The sequence below is a fragment of the Rhinopithecus roxellana genome, chromosome 11 (genome assembly GCF_007565055.1).
Source record: "Rhinopithecus roxellana isolate Shanxi Qingling chromosome 11, ASM756505v1, whole genome shotgun sequence".
Taxonomy (NCBI): Eukaryota; Metazoa; Chordata; class Mammalia; order Primates; family Cercopithecidae; genus Rhinopithecus; species Rhinopithecus roxellana.
Window position 1 is genome coordinate 23535664 of NC_044559.1, and position 14501 is coordinate 23550164.

Consider the following 14501-nt stretch of genomic DNA (forward strand, 5'->3'; position numbering starts at 1 on the left):
AATCTGGGCCCTGGTCTGTTTCACTGCTTGATAATCCATTTTAATTGTACCTGGGAACATTAAGATAATTAGATAAGAAAAATCTTCCCAAAGAACTTCCTTTTGATGCTTTGACAGTGCCTTTCAGAATTTCTGTCCTTGTCGCCAACATTCAGGCAGGACTTCTTGGGCTAATTAGTGTTCTTTCTGACCTAGTTCTAACATCGTCACCAACCCTCAAAGGCTGCTGTCTTATTTCACCTATGCTATCTTTTCCCTTCTAGGGAATGGGGCTTGTAATTGCTCAGGCTTTATCTGAGTACAACAGGTAAGTCCACCTTTCCAGAGTGGAAGGGGGTCTGATTTTCATTTGCATTGGTTGTTCAAATTTTGTTAGAGTTCTTGGGTGAAATTCCCTTACCTAGTCTAAGAGTATTCAGAGGTACAGGCCCTGGCAGATGTATTTGCTCTAGCTTTGCTTGATGGCCTTAGCAGGGATTGTTTTTAACACCAGGGGAAAAGTAGCCACTAGGTTAGTGTCTCTTAAGGCAATTAGGCACATTCCTTTGCAACTCTTGGTATTTTATTACAGAGCATTTTAACTAGTCTTCCAGCCACAAGTGGGCACTTCCATTTAGTCCAGTGTAGCATACAAATATATAAAAAAGGCTGTGGAGACTGCTTTTTTGTTATCTTAAAAAATATATAAAAGGAGAAAGTATATTAAGCCCTAGTTTGACAGATGTTTCTTTTTTATTGGGAATGAACCTCAACTTCCCAGAGTCCCTCTTTCTCCTGGGGGCTCCCTTCATCAATGCTTGCTTTCCCTTTTGCTGGAAGGATCTGGCATTAGTGAATGGAAACCAGAAGTATCCCTAATCCTGGCAAGGGCCAGGCAGGATCTTTCATGCTCCTCTCTAGACTTTTCTTACACACAGTTGGATATCAGAACTTCAAATCTGTCCCATCTCTGCAGAGAGTTTAGTTTACTGATTTCCTTCCTCCTCCTTTAAAAAGAAACAAGATTTTCAGTGTTCTAGCCCTAAAGTAATTTTACTGTCACACTTTTCAAGTAATAGATTGTTTAAGAAATAACTGGATCAGCTATATGTTAGGGCACTTTTGCAGCCTGCTTTCTAAGTCTAAGTCTCTCCCAAAGTAACCAGGCATTTTCGTACACACTATCTCAAGAGCAGACAGATGCCTTTTAGCTTACAGGGATTGTCGTAATGCTTGATTGTCATAATGCTTTAGTTTTCTGGAGTCAGAGAATATTAAGAGTGTTCCACCCTGGCCGGGTGCGGTGGCTCACTCCTGTAATCCCAGCACTTTGGGAGGCCGAGGCAGGTGGATCACGAGGTCAGGAGATTGAGACCATTCGGGCTAACACGGTGAAACCCTGTCTCTACTAAAAATACAAAAAATTAGCCAGGTGTGGTGGCGGGCGCTGGATGCGGGAGGCTGAGGCAGGAGAATGGCGTGAACCTGGGAGGCGGAGCTTGTAGTGAGCCGAGATTGCGCCACTGCACTCCAGCCTGGGCAACAGAGTGAGACTCTGTGTCCAAAAAAAGAGAGGGAGACTTTGCCCTGATTACCCCAAATGCCAAAGACAAAGACATACTTGATAAATAATCTAAAGTTGAATTTAGTTCTTTTTGTTTAGGCAGTATAAAGACAAGGAAGAAGAACACCAAAGTGGTTTCTTCTCTGCTTTAACAAATATGGTAAGTCCTGCTTTTTTTTTTTCTCCTGAAAAAAAAAAAACAGAAACAGTGTGGTCTGCAGGGGTGGACAAATTGGGCTTCGAAGTTCAGATATTTGAAGTGATGGCATGATGACGAGAGAGGCTGCTCAGAGCAGATTTTCTTGGGGAGTGTATTTCCTTTAGTGAGTTTCTTTCTTTCTTTTTTTTTTTTTATAATCCCCACTTTTGATGTACCTTTAGTGAGATTCAAAACCAAGTGAGATAGGGGAAAGGAGAGCTTTGGTTTCTCTGGTACTTCGTTTTTCCACATTAGTTAATTAATTAATTAATTTTTTAAAGGCTAAAGTAAAGGTACACGTTAAGCCAGAATTTGCTTCCTGAAGAGTTGGCTCCGTTTGGGCACTGACCTTGTGGAACACAGTATAGTAGGGTTTGGATCTGAGTCCTCCCCTGAATGCACCTTTGCTGTCTGCCATGGCTGTTTCGTCCTCGTAGCTGGTCCCAGGGTTGAGCGATTGTGCAGTAGATCTGAGCCACTCTTCTAATAGCTTAGGGTTTGGGCGTAGAGGTCTGAATTTTGGGGAAGTTGTTGGTCCAGTTTATAAGACTCCAGGGCAAGGTTTCTTGGCATTTGGTACCAGATAATCTGGGACTGATTTTGAAGAGAGAAATCTAGGAGATTCTAGAATCTAGGCAGATTCAGAAAGTCTATCTTCTGGGCATTATTATCCAAGTAATCAGTTCTAGGGCAAGACAATTTTTTGGTTAATTGCAAGAAGCAGTTGCCCCCTGTCCTCCTCCACTTCTGCAATTTTCTTCCCCCCACTGCTTATGAATTATTCCTTCTGCCTTCTCAGCCTGTTCTCAGGAAGGGGCCTGATAAATGCTTTAACTCCAAAATATAAATGAGTGAACTCTCTCAGGGGCTAGAGAAGTATGAGTTTTGTATTGGCGTTTGATTAAATGAATTAGATACAATTATACTGCTCCCAGACATCTCTGCCTTCCGTCAAGTTTTCAGAAAGTTTTGTACCAAACATATGAAGCTCTAGCAACATAGGTTTGTGTATAGTTTCAAGCATAATTAAGGAAGTGGAAGAGGTATTTTTTAGGGGGAGATACCATATACATTAGAGGCAGCCTACTCCATTTACTTATTCACTTGCTCTGACTAGGACACAAACTAAAGATTTTGTTATCTGAAAAATGGAGAGTGGATCTCATATAGACAGCTTTGGTCTGAAACCCAAATATTGTTCCCAAAGATAGCTGTATGTTGGCTGAAGTCAGCCTGCTTTTGTGAAGTTTTTCCTAAGTTAGTTTCTGACTTCAAATAAGCAACTTCTAGGAAAGATACAGAGTGATGAGGATGTGCAGGTTAACTGTCAGAGTGACTAAACTTACACACTGAAAAGGAGAGTTGGACAAAAGTACTAGGCTTTTTCTTTAAGGCCCTTTTTAAGACAAGATGATTTAGTAGGATTCTCATTATTTCATTTATTACTTATGAGTCTTTTAAGATTTTCAAAGTGGGCTGGTTTTGGTGTGTGTGACTTATGGCCCGGAGTTCCAAGTTCTCCCCAGCTGGAAGCAGCTTGTTTCTTTCACTGATAAAAGGCTTCTTAGGCACAAAGCTCCTCTTATATCCTCCTGCTATAAGTCTGCAATTCCCCTTTTCTTCCACAGGTGGGCAGCATGTTCATAGCAGATGCCCATGAGAAAATCTCAGTACAGTAAGTGCCTGACATTCTTGTACAGTGACTGGGACTTTAGTGTGGGCTGTCCTGCTGGATATGAGAATGTGCAGTGTAACCTCTTGTTAATCTTGTACAGAATCATGCTTTTTTGGTGATTTTCCAATGTTTCATGGGTTTTGAACAATAATGGACCCTTAGACATTTCTGTTTTTCATATGTATTGAGCGACAATAAGCTGACAACTGTTGCCAGCCTATCTCTGCAATGAAACAAAAGAGTGATGGGTGTCTGAGCCAGTTGAGGACTTAACTGGGTTGAGGTGGAAAAACAGAGGGAAGATAATGAAGTAGATGAGAACTGGTCCTAAGGAATTAAAGTGAAGGCCCTGACTCCTGCCTATACACTTTTGCATATGCCCAAATGGCGAGTAAAGGGGAACTTTAGAAATGCAAAGGAATTGATAATGAGGTGCTGGGGTGCAATCCAATCTTATCTTCATGGTTATATTGTTTTAACTCCCCCAGTATAAAAGCCACTCCAATTTGTTCTCTTTCTCTTTAGAACCAATGAGGCCATTCTTCTGGCACTTTATGAAGCTGTTCATTTAAATCGCAACTTCATCACAGTATTAGCTCAGGTTGGTTACATTAAAAATCTCAGTGTTTTTTTTTCTCCCTAAGTTTCATACCGATTCATTCCATTGAAAAGCATGTCTGGCTGTACTTGTTTAAACCCTGCTTTGCATTGGTAAGTGGTAGTAACAAGGGTTGAATCAGTTGCCTTTGTTTCGTGCTGTCCTCAAATATGTATGTTTCCATCCAGTGCTGAAATGAGTCTAATAACGTGCAAAGTTAGTTTTTTTGGACAGTTTACTGATCCTGTTAATCCAAATGAGTTGTGATGACTTCATTTTGCTCACTAGAAATCCCTGGTATTATCTGCTATGTGGATTTTTATATTGGGCTTTCTGCTTTCCACACCACTGTGGAATTACAACTGGAGATAAAATAGGCCAAGCCACTCATCTTATTATGTCACCAATTTTCAGAGGAAAAAAATAAAAAATATCTTGGCCAGGTTAAAGTTAGCTGTTAACAGATAATGTGGTTTACATACATTGAAAGGAAGTCATAGAATACTGAGTGCTGGACCCTGTGCTGTGGTTCACGTCTGTAATCCCAGCACTTTGGGAGGCTGGGGTGGGTGGATCACAAGGTCAGGAGATTGAGACCATCCTGGCTAACATGGTAAAACTCTGTCTCTACTAAAAATACACACATACACAAAATTAGCCGGGCGTGGTGGTGGGTGCCTGTAGTCCCAGCTGCTTGGGAGGCTGAGGCAGGAGAATGGCGTGAACCTGGGAGGCAGAGCTTGCAGTGAGCCAAGATCGCACCATTGCACTCTAGCCTGGGCGACAGAGTGAGACTCTGTCTCAAGGAAAAATAAATAAATAGACAACAAAACAAAATAAAAAGCAAAAAACCCCCCAGAATACTGAACGATGGATCACATGCCTGAGGGATAGCCGCAGTAATTGGCATAGAAGAGGACTAAAGTAGACCGAGAACTCAAGAGCTGTCCATGAAAGCCCTTTTAAAAAATTGATAAAGTGTTTTTATCTTAAAGCCAGACTGTTTAAAATATGTATGTAGAGTTCTTTTAAGGGAAAGTTTGCTTATGCTTTTTCTCAAAGGGTAGATGTATATGGAATCCTTTGATTTGAATTTTAACACAAAAAGTCATGCTTAAAAAGCATCATGCTAGTTTGAGATCTGCTTCATAGAATACTTATGAGTTTTCATGACTGATAACATAGAGACTTTAGTTATTATTTTCACTCTGTCTCTTATCTGCTTTCCAAATCCTGTAACTGATTTTAAAGGAAGAGGTGAGGAAGGTAAAGTGCTGGTAAAGCTGTTAGGGAAAAAAAGGGAAGTTAAAAACAGCTGTCACTCGGCTTAATTCTCAAGAGCTGATGTGGGAGGAATGGCTAAGAAAGGTCAGGGACGGAAGAGTTATCTGTTTTGGTCCCTACTGGGTGTCTCACCATGTCTTTGCCTCCCAGTGAAGGCACACACACTTTTGTTTGTTGTGGAACAGGAAGGCCGCATCTGAATAGCTCTTTTTTTTTTTTTTTTTTTTTGGAGACAGAGTCTTACTCTGTCGTCCAAGCTGGAGTGCAGTGGCGCGATCTCAGCTCATTGCAAGCTCCGCCTCCCAGGTTCACGCCATTCTCCTGCCTTAGCCTCCCGAGAAGCTGGGACTACAGGTGCCCGCCACCACACCTGGCTAATTTTTTTTTTTTTTTTTGTATTTTTAGTAGAGACAGAGTTTCACCGTGTTAGCCAGGATGGTCTCAATCTCCTGACCTCGTGATCCACCTGGCTCGGTCTCCCAAAAGTACTAGGATTACAGGTGTGAGCCGCTGCACCCAGCTGAATAGTTCTTTTTATAGTACCTGGTATCCCCTTGACTCATCTACATCTACTAGTCAATTATGTGGTTATCAGAATAGCCTATTGATGTGTTTTCAGTTGATCTGATGAGATCCCAGGTCTGGATGGGATTGCAAATGTTCTCTGCTCTCTTGTAGAGTAATCCTGTATATTTGTTTACCCCAGTTTTTTTTTTTTTAAATTTCTGTGGTGCCAAAGAAAAACTTACGTAATGGAAACCTAGTTGCTTAAGATAAATTAGCACACAGAGCTTATTAGAGATTAGCAAGCATCAACTGTAATCAAGTACTCATGGGAGCTAAATACAGAAGTAGTCCCTTCTCAGTGAGCTTTCTTTCTTTTTTTTTTTTTTTTTGAGACAGAGTCTTGCTGTGTCACCAGGCTAGAGTGCAGTGGCGTGATGTCGCCTCACTGCAACCTCTGCCTCCTGGAGTCAAATGATTCCCCTGCCTCGGCCTTCCGAGTAGCTGGGACTACAGGCATGCACCACCATGCCCAGCTAATTGTTTGTATTTTAGTAGAGATGGAGTTTCACCGTGTTGGCCAGGATGGTTTCGATCTGCTGACCTCGTGATCTGCCCGCCTCGGCCTCCCAAAGTGCTGGGATTGTAGATGTGATCCACCGTGCCCAGCCTCAGTGAGCTTTCTAATTATGAGACTAGGGGCACAGTGGCATACATCTGTAGTCCCACCTACTCAGGAGACTGAGGCAAGAGAGCACTTGAGCCTAGGATTTTGAGACCAGCTTGGACAACATAGCAAGATGCTGTCTCAAAAAAAAATTATAAGGTCTGGAATACCAGTCCTTATTGGTATTAGGCACTTGATACTCAGGCAGAACTGGATTTTCTGTTTTCTTACACATCTGTGTATCTTTTTCAGAGCCATCCAGAAATGGGCTTGGTGACGACCCCTGTCAGTCCTGCTCCTGCAACCCCAGTCACACCACTTGGGACTACACCACCTTCCTCTGATGGTGAGCCCACCACCACTTTGCTTTTCTTGATTAATATGATCTTAGATCTCTCAGAGCGAGCATAACTGTGCTGAACAAAGAACGTAGTTGTTAATTTTTTCCACTAAATTTGTCTGTAGTGCTATCCTTCAGGCCTCCTAAATTTCCAAAGAAAACTTTGGAAAAAGACAGTCAAGTGATTTTCTCTGTAAAATAAGCTTACATAACTCTAGCTTTTCCTCCTCAGGGAGTAGTTGTAGAGGCATGGAGTGTTAGACCTGAAAGGTCAGTAATGCCTGTCCTGCCACATCTCAGGGTCCTTGTGAGGCTCAGATGAGATATTTTGTGAAAAATGCCACTTTGTGATTATAAAGCACTGAAATGAATGTAAAATAGTAATGTTATCTGATGTTACCATTTGATCAGTGAGGGAATTGAGGCCAGAGAAATGAAGCAGTTTGCCTAAGATCAGTGATAGTGGAGACTGATAACCCAAACATGTGAGCAGGATCTTATCTATTTTGTTTACTACTATATGCCCAGCGTAGTGCCCAGCATGGTACTTGCTTAATAAATATTTGTTGAATAAATGAATGAGAATGGAACCTGGCATTCACTCACTGTATGTGTCTATCAGCCACTTGCAGTTGGAAATGACAGGCTTTGAGTATATTATAATTGGGAGTTTGGTGGATATGTAAGATCTCTCTCCCTCAAAACAACAACAGTGAAAATTTCCCCTTCATAAATCTTATGGCTGGAACCTAAGAAAAAGGACAGAAAAGAAATTGTGAATTTTTGCCAAAAACTTGGAGGTCTGTTATAGGCTGAGTGTGTTTGGTGGAATATTGTAACCTAAAAACAATCTATGTTAATACTTGATGTTGTAGCTCAAAGATTGAACTTATTTTGGGTAAAGAAGTATAGACAATCCAACTTTGATCCTTTCTTTTTGCCTCCCCACTGTTTGTATGTGAAATGACCTTCTTTATTCTTTCTCTCCTTTAAGTTTTCATATACTACCTGTGGCAGTAACATTTCCAGGCAGTATAAAGAGTACAGAACTATGACAGGGAGGTGCCATTGTTAGTCATATGTTTGGTAGCAAATTGGATCTGTTTAGAATTGAAAGCCAAATCCCAAAATATCTTTTTTTTTTTTTTTTTGAGACAGAGTCTTACTCTGTCATTTAGGCTAGAGTGTGGTGGTGTGATCTTGGCTCACTGCAACCTCTGCCTCCCAGATTCAAGTGATTCTCATGCATCAGCCTCCTGAGTAGCTGAGATTACAGGCATGCAGCACAATACCTGGCTAATTTTTGTGTTTTTATATTTATTTATTTATTTATTTTTGAAATGGAGTCTCACTCTGTTGCCCAGGCTGGAGTGTAGTGGCATGATCTCAGCTTACTGCAGCCTCCACCTGCCGGGTTCAAGTGAGGTCCTGTCTCAGCCTCCCTGGGACTACAGGTGCATGCCACTACTATATTTTGTATTTTTAGTAGAGATGGGCTACTATTTTGTATTTTTAGTAGAGATGGGGTTTCACAGTGTTAGCCAGGATGATCTCAATCTCCTGACCTCGTGATCCATCTGCCTTGGCCTCCCAAAGTGCTAGGATTACAGGCATGAGCCACCACACCTGGCCAATATTTGTATTTTTAGTAGAGATGGGGTTTTACCGTGTTGGCCAGGCTGGTCTTGAACTCCTGACCTCAGGTGATCCGCCTGCCTTGGGCTCCCAAAGTGCTGGCATTACACGCATGAGCCACCATGCCCAGCCCCAAAATATCTTACTGAGAAGGAGCAAGTAGTAAGGATTGCCTACTTGTCTCTGTTTATTCAGGCCACCGAATAACCCAATGGAAATACTGTACTTTCTCTTTAAGAATGAAGCCTGCCCGGTTACCATGGATATCGAAAGCTATATATATATATATATATGAGTTCCATGTGATGTTGGAGTTTGGATGCTTCAGAGAACTGCCTTTCAAACTGTTCATTGTGAACACTTCCACCCACACACTTGATTATGCAATGGCAGGATTTGTGCTTACTTACCTACAACCAGTGAGCTTTTATTTTTTCTAGTGGGAAGATCAAGTCAGCCCACTTTCAAATGACTGTCTCCCTTGACAAAAGCTGCTGGGAAGAATTATGAAGCCAAAGATCAAGGAATGACTCTTCCTTAGGAAGAAGATTTTAATTTGTGAGGGATTTTATTCTGTCTCTGTTCTATTTGTTCTTTTCCCTGTCTCCTAACTCATTTCCTTCATAGGGTTCCTAAGTATTACAACCTTGTTTTTAATTTTTGGATCTTAATTATAGTGGTGTTCAGTAGCCCAGTTATATTTAAAGGTATGTCACTGGAGCCATATTTTTAAAAGCCAGCAGTTTAGCTATAACATTTGCTCTCAGCTCAGACTTTGCATTTGACAACTCAGCCTTGGCATGAGAGGACTTTCTGGTAAACTAAAAATACATATACTTCTATATTTTTACATATTATGTAACATAGTTTTCCAGTAATTGCTGCGTATGAGCAGGAAAAAAGTCCCACTTAACAGTTAGGTGCCTCCTTGTATTGGACAAAGGGATGATTATGGGTTCTGAGCTTCAAAATAGGCCGTGGTTTGAAATGACATTCTTGGGTCGTTAACCCATAACATGAATTAAAACTTTTTAGTATTTCAACATAAAAATTTGTCTTGTATTAGCTCTTGGAGACCTAACTGGGAAAATAGCCAGGGGTTGGGCATGCTGATTTCTTTTCATAAGGCTTTTTGTTGTGCTTGCTGTTTATTATGGGTTCATAATATGCAAATGTTCCTCACTGTTAATAAACGTTCTCTGCTTATATCGTAATAACTCCAGGGGGAGCTCTTACGGTTATGAATACATATTATGAGTAATATTCCAAAGTCAACTGAGTCTTCATGGCTGAAAATGTAGCAGAAAATAGATTCTCTGGCTTTTCTGGGCCATTATAAGACTTCTTTAACTTATATATTATGTCTTAGGCAGTGTAAAAGCGCTTAACAAGAGGTCTGAGTCTAATTTAAAGTCTTAGAATTTTGGGAAACCTACATTAAGACTGTGTTCTGGGCTGGGAACAGTAGCTCATGCCTTAATCCCAACACTTTGGGAGGCCCAAGGTGGGTGGATTGCTTGAGGTCAGGAGTTCAAGACCAGCCTGGCCAACATGGTGAAACCCCGTCTCTACTAAAACACAAAAATCAGCTGAGCGTAGTGGCGGGCACCTGTAATCCTAGCTATTTGGGAGGCTGAGGCAGGAGAATTGCTTGAACCCAGGAGGCAGAGGTTGCAGTGAGCCGAGATGGCGCCACTGTACTCCAGCCTGGGCGACAGAGTGAGACTCTGTCTCAAAAAGAAAAAAAACAGAAAAACAAAAAACAAACTGTGTTCTGTATGGGTCAAGCCCTGGTCATTAGAGACCAGTTATCCCTTATTGTTCACTGGGACTGTGGCTCATTTCCCAGGCTGTTCCAATCAGTAATGTTCATCTGTTTGTATTTATGTATTTATTTGTGAGAGAGTCTCGCCGTGTCACCCAGGCTGGAGTGCAGTGCAGTGGCACCATCTTGGCTCACTGTAACCTCTGCCTCCCAGGTTCAAGTAATTCTTCTGCCTCAGCCTCCCTAATAGGTGGGATTATAGGCACCGGCCACAATGCCCAGCTAATTTTTGTATTTTTAGTAGAGATGGGGTTTTACCAGGTTGGCCAGGCTGGCCTCAAACTCCTGACCTCAGGTGATCTGCCCAACTCGGCCTCCCAAAGTGCTGGGATTACAGGCGTGAGCCACCGTGCTTGGCCTGTTCATCTGTTTTCAGTCTACTATTCCTTTTCAGTTCCCTTTCGGGGGGAAGGAAATTCTATCACTTAATAGTGGTAGAATTTGAATATAGTTCTGCCTTAATATTTTCCCTTCTCTGTCATGGGTACGTCCAGCCTAAAGATTTGTTCTCAAAATTCAGCAAGATTTCTCCTTGTTAGAAAGGAATCTTCACTGATTTTAAGTAGGAGACCCATCAAAGTAAAACTCATTTATATTCAATACAGATTTTTCCTTTAGGTAGAAATCAAAGTACCTTTAAGAATGGCCTTAAACTCTTTGGGAGTACTTGGGGCAGGAAGTAACATACCCTTCCCAGGATGTTGGGAGAAAAAGCACTGTTCTTGGAGACTGGCCCTAGGTAGGAGAGCAGGTCACTGGCCTTAATTTGGGGAATAGGAAGGGGGCTCTACAGGGTTAGGAAGAGTAGATAAAGGTTTTATGATGAGCACTTGGTCCTCCCTCTGTTGTGGAAAAAGCTTATTTAGTGATTTTTTTGCCTGCTGGCAAATTGGCTATGTGGGTAGAAGTGTTAGATGGAATAGGTTGCAGGCTAAGTGCATTTTATCTGTTCTATTCCAGTTATAAGTTCTGTGGAACTCCCACTGGATGCAGATGTACAGACCAGTAATCTACTGATAACCTTTTTAAAGTATAGCTCAATTGTCATGCAGGACACCAAAGGTAAGCCATAGCTATTTTGGGGGCTCAGGAAGTAGAAGGTGTGGCAGGCAGCTAGCATCAAACAGCAACATTAATATTTTGAATCTTTGACAAGATGAACCCTTGGGGCCTTGTGTACTTGGTCTTCATTGGTGGAAAACAGTGATGTCTCACTGCTAGATGGCAATTAGGTGGTGTTGGGAAAACCTGAAGCTGGAGGGGGGTACTCAAAAATAGAACAGGAAAAAAATTGGTCTCTATGAAAACTAGCAAATCTTCTTAGCAGATCGTGGTAAGTAGATGCAGACTCTTATGTGTGGGAAGTGGAGGGATTAACACGCTTCAGGGAATTCCCTTTTGAGGACAGAAACTGAAAGCATCAGCTCGTGGTGAGAATTAGAGGACTGTCGTATACAGTACAGTAGGAAGAGGTGAGATTCAGAGGGACTGTGTTCTTAAACACTTAAAATAGAAGTGTCAGTACCCATCCTAGAAATGCAAGAGTGGAAGTGGGAGAGGATTGAGTGTTGGAAAAGTTTGAGGTTTTGTTGTGTGATGTCTTGTTTTTCCTCTGTTTATGATTTTGCTATGACCTTTTACTTGGTGGTAGAGTAGTGGAGTGGTTGTCCTAGGAAGGGATTGGGAGAACACTCAGCAAATTCTGTCCAGTAAATATCTTAGTTTTGTTTTTCCCCCTACTTAGCATTTTTATTTATACAGATATGTGTGAGTGTTCACAATTTTTGTGTGTTTGTTTTTATTGTGTAAAGTATATATAACAAAATTTACCATCTTAACCATATTTAAATGTACTATTTAGTTGCATTACCTACTTCCATATTTTTATACAACCATCATCACTGGCTGAGTGCGGTGGCTCATACCTGTAATCCCAGCCCTTTGGGAGGCCGAGGCAGGAGAATCACTTGAGGCCAGGAGTTCATGACCAGCCTGGCCAACATGGCAAAACCTTGTCTGTACTAAAAATACAAAAATTAGCTGGGTGTGGTGGCTTGTGCCTATAATCCTAGCTACTCGGGAGGCTGAGACAGGAGAATCACTTGAACCCGGGAGGTGGAAGTTGCATAGAGTTGAGATCATGCCACTGCACTCCAGCTTGCATGACAGAGCAAGACTCCATCTCCAAAAAAAAAAAAAAAAAAAAAAAAAAGGCTGGGCCTGGTGGCTCACGCCTGTAATCCCAGCACTTTGGGAGGCCAAGGTGGGCGGAGATCGAGACAGTGGTGAAACTCCATCTCTACTAAAAAAAAAAAAAAAAAAGCAAAAAAATTAGCCGGGCGCAGTGGTGGCCACCTGTAGTCCCAGCTACTCGGGAGGCTGAGGCAGGAGAATGGCGTGAACCCCGGAGGCGGAGCTTGCAGTGAGCCGAGATCGCACCACTGCACTCCAGCCTGGGCGACAGAGAGAGACTCCTTCTCTAAAAAAAATAAAAATAAAAAAGCGTCATCATCCATCTCTAGAACTTTTTCTTTTTCTTTTTTTTGAAGGCAGGGTCTCAGTCTGTTACCCAGGCTGGAGTGCAGTGGTGTGATTTCAGCTCACTGCAGCCTCGACTTCCTGGGCTCAGGCAGTTCTCCCACCTCAACCTCCTGAGTAGCTGGGACTACAGGTGTGCACCACCATACCTGGATAATTTTTTTTTGTGTATGTATTTTTTGTAGATATGGGGTTTTGCCATGTTGCCAGGCTGGTCTTGAACTGGGCTCAAGTCATCTGCCTACGTTGGCCTCCCAAAGTACTGGGATTACAGGTGTGAGCCACCGCACCTGGCCTCAGAACTTTTTCATCTTATGAAATGGAAACTCTGTACCCATTAAACACTAACACCCCATTTTCCCCTTGCCCCAAGGCCTGGCAGCCACCATTCTGCTTTCTGCCTCTATAAATTTGACTACTCTAGGAACCTGATATAAGTGGAATATATCCCAGTTTTAGGATTGCCTGGAAGTAAGCCTTTGATTTCGTGGTGACACCAAGCTAGCATTTTTTTCCCCATTTTTTTTTTTTTTTTTTTTTTTTTGAGGCGGAGTCTCGCTCTGTCGCCCGGACTGGAGTGCAGTGGCCGGATCTCAGCTCACTGCAAGCTCCGCCTCCCGGGTTTACGCCATTCTCCTGCCTCAGCCTCCCAAGTAGCTGGGACTACAGGCGCCCGCCACCTCGCCCGGCTAGTTTTTGTATTTTTAGTAGAGACGGGGTTTCAACGTGTTAGCCAGGATGGTCTGGATCTCCTGACCTCGTGATCCGCCCGTCTCGGCCTCCCAAAGTGCTGGGATTACAGGCTTGAGTCACCGTGCCCGGCCACTTCCCCATTTTTTGTAATGAAAAAATTCTAGTATACAGAAGTTGAAAATAATTATGAAGTGATTTACCTATATACTCATTAACATTTTGCCATACTTGGTTTGCACTTAAATTTCTTTCTGTGTGTCGTTGTTGTTATTTTGTCTGAATCATTTTATTTTATTTTTTTTGGGACAGAGTCTTGCTCTGTTGCCTAGGCTAGAGGGGAATCGCAGCCAAGGCTCACTGCAACCTCTGCCTCCTAAGTTTAAGCCATTCTCCTGCCTCAGCCTCTGGAGTAGCTGGGACTACAGGCACGTGGCATCACACCTGGCTAATTTTTGTATTTTTGGTGGAGACAGGGTTTCACCATGTTGACCAGGCTGGTCTCAAACCCCTGACCTTGTGATCTGCCCACCTCGGCCTCCCAAAGTACTGGGATTACAGGCATGAACCACCACGCCTGGCCTGGCTGAATTATTTTAAATGAAGTTGCAGACATCATAACTCTGCTTTACACATAAGTCCTTTAACTTATATTAAGGACATTTTCCTAGATATCCAGAATACCATTATTATATCTGAGAAAGTCAACAATAATTCCCTAATATCATGTAATATTTAGTCCCTGTTTCAATATCCCCATTTGTCCCCAAAATGCTTGCTTTTTTGGGGCACAAAGCTAGCATTTTAATGAATATTTTTATTAGCATTTCTTTTGGTACCTACAGGTTGATCCAGTGGGCTTCTCCTATTTAAAAGGATTTTTTTGGCCAGGTGCTGTGGCTCACGCCTGTAATCCCAGCACTTTGGGAGGCCTAGGCTGGAGGATCACCTGAGGTCAGGACTTTGAGACCAGCCTGGCCAACATGGTGAAACCCTGTCTCTG

The 14501-nt window shown here is 42.3% G+C and overlaps 1 protein-coding gene across 3 annotated transcripts in view; it reads left to right on the forward strand.

Annotated features, from left to right (window-relative positions):
- ARMH3 (armadillo like helical domain containing 3) overlaps window positions 1–14501 on the forward strand; it is a 224250-nt gene that overhangs the window by 46301 nt on the left and 163448 nt on the right. For 2 of the 3 annotated variants that reach the window (XM_010356143.2, XM_030940828.1), the window contains exons 10-15: window positions 264–307; window positions 1643–1703; window positions 3371–3417; window positions 3943–4018; window positions 6723–6816; window positions 11231–11332. In XM_010356143.2, coding sequence (XP_010354445.1) covers window positions 264–307; window positions 1643–1703; window positions 3371–3417; window positions 3943–4018; window positions 6723–6816; window positions 11231–11332 — 424 coding nt within the window. The remainder of the gene's footprint in view (window positions 1–263; window positions 308–1642; window positions 1704–3370; window positions 3418–3942; window positions 4019–6722; window positions 6817–11230; window positions 11333–14501) is intronic. The other variant, XM_030940827.1, reaches the window with a different exon arrangement.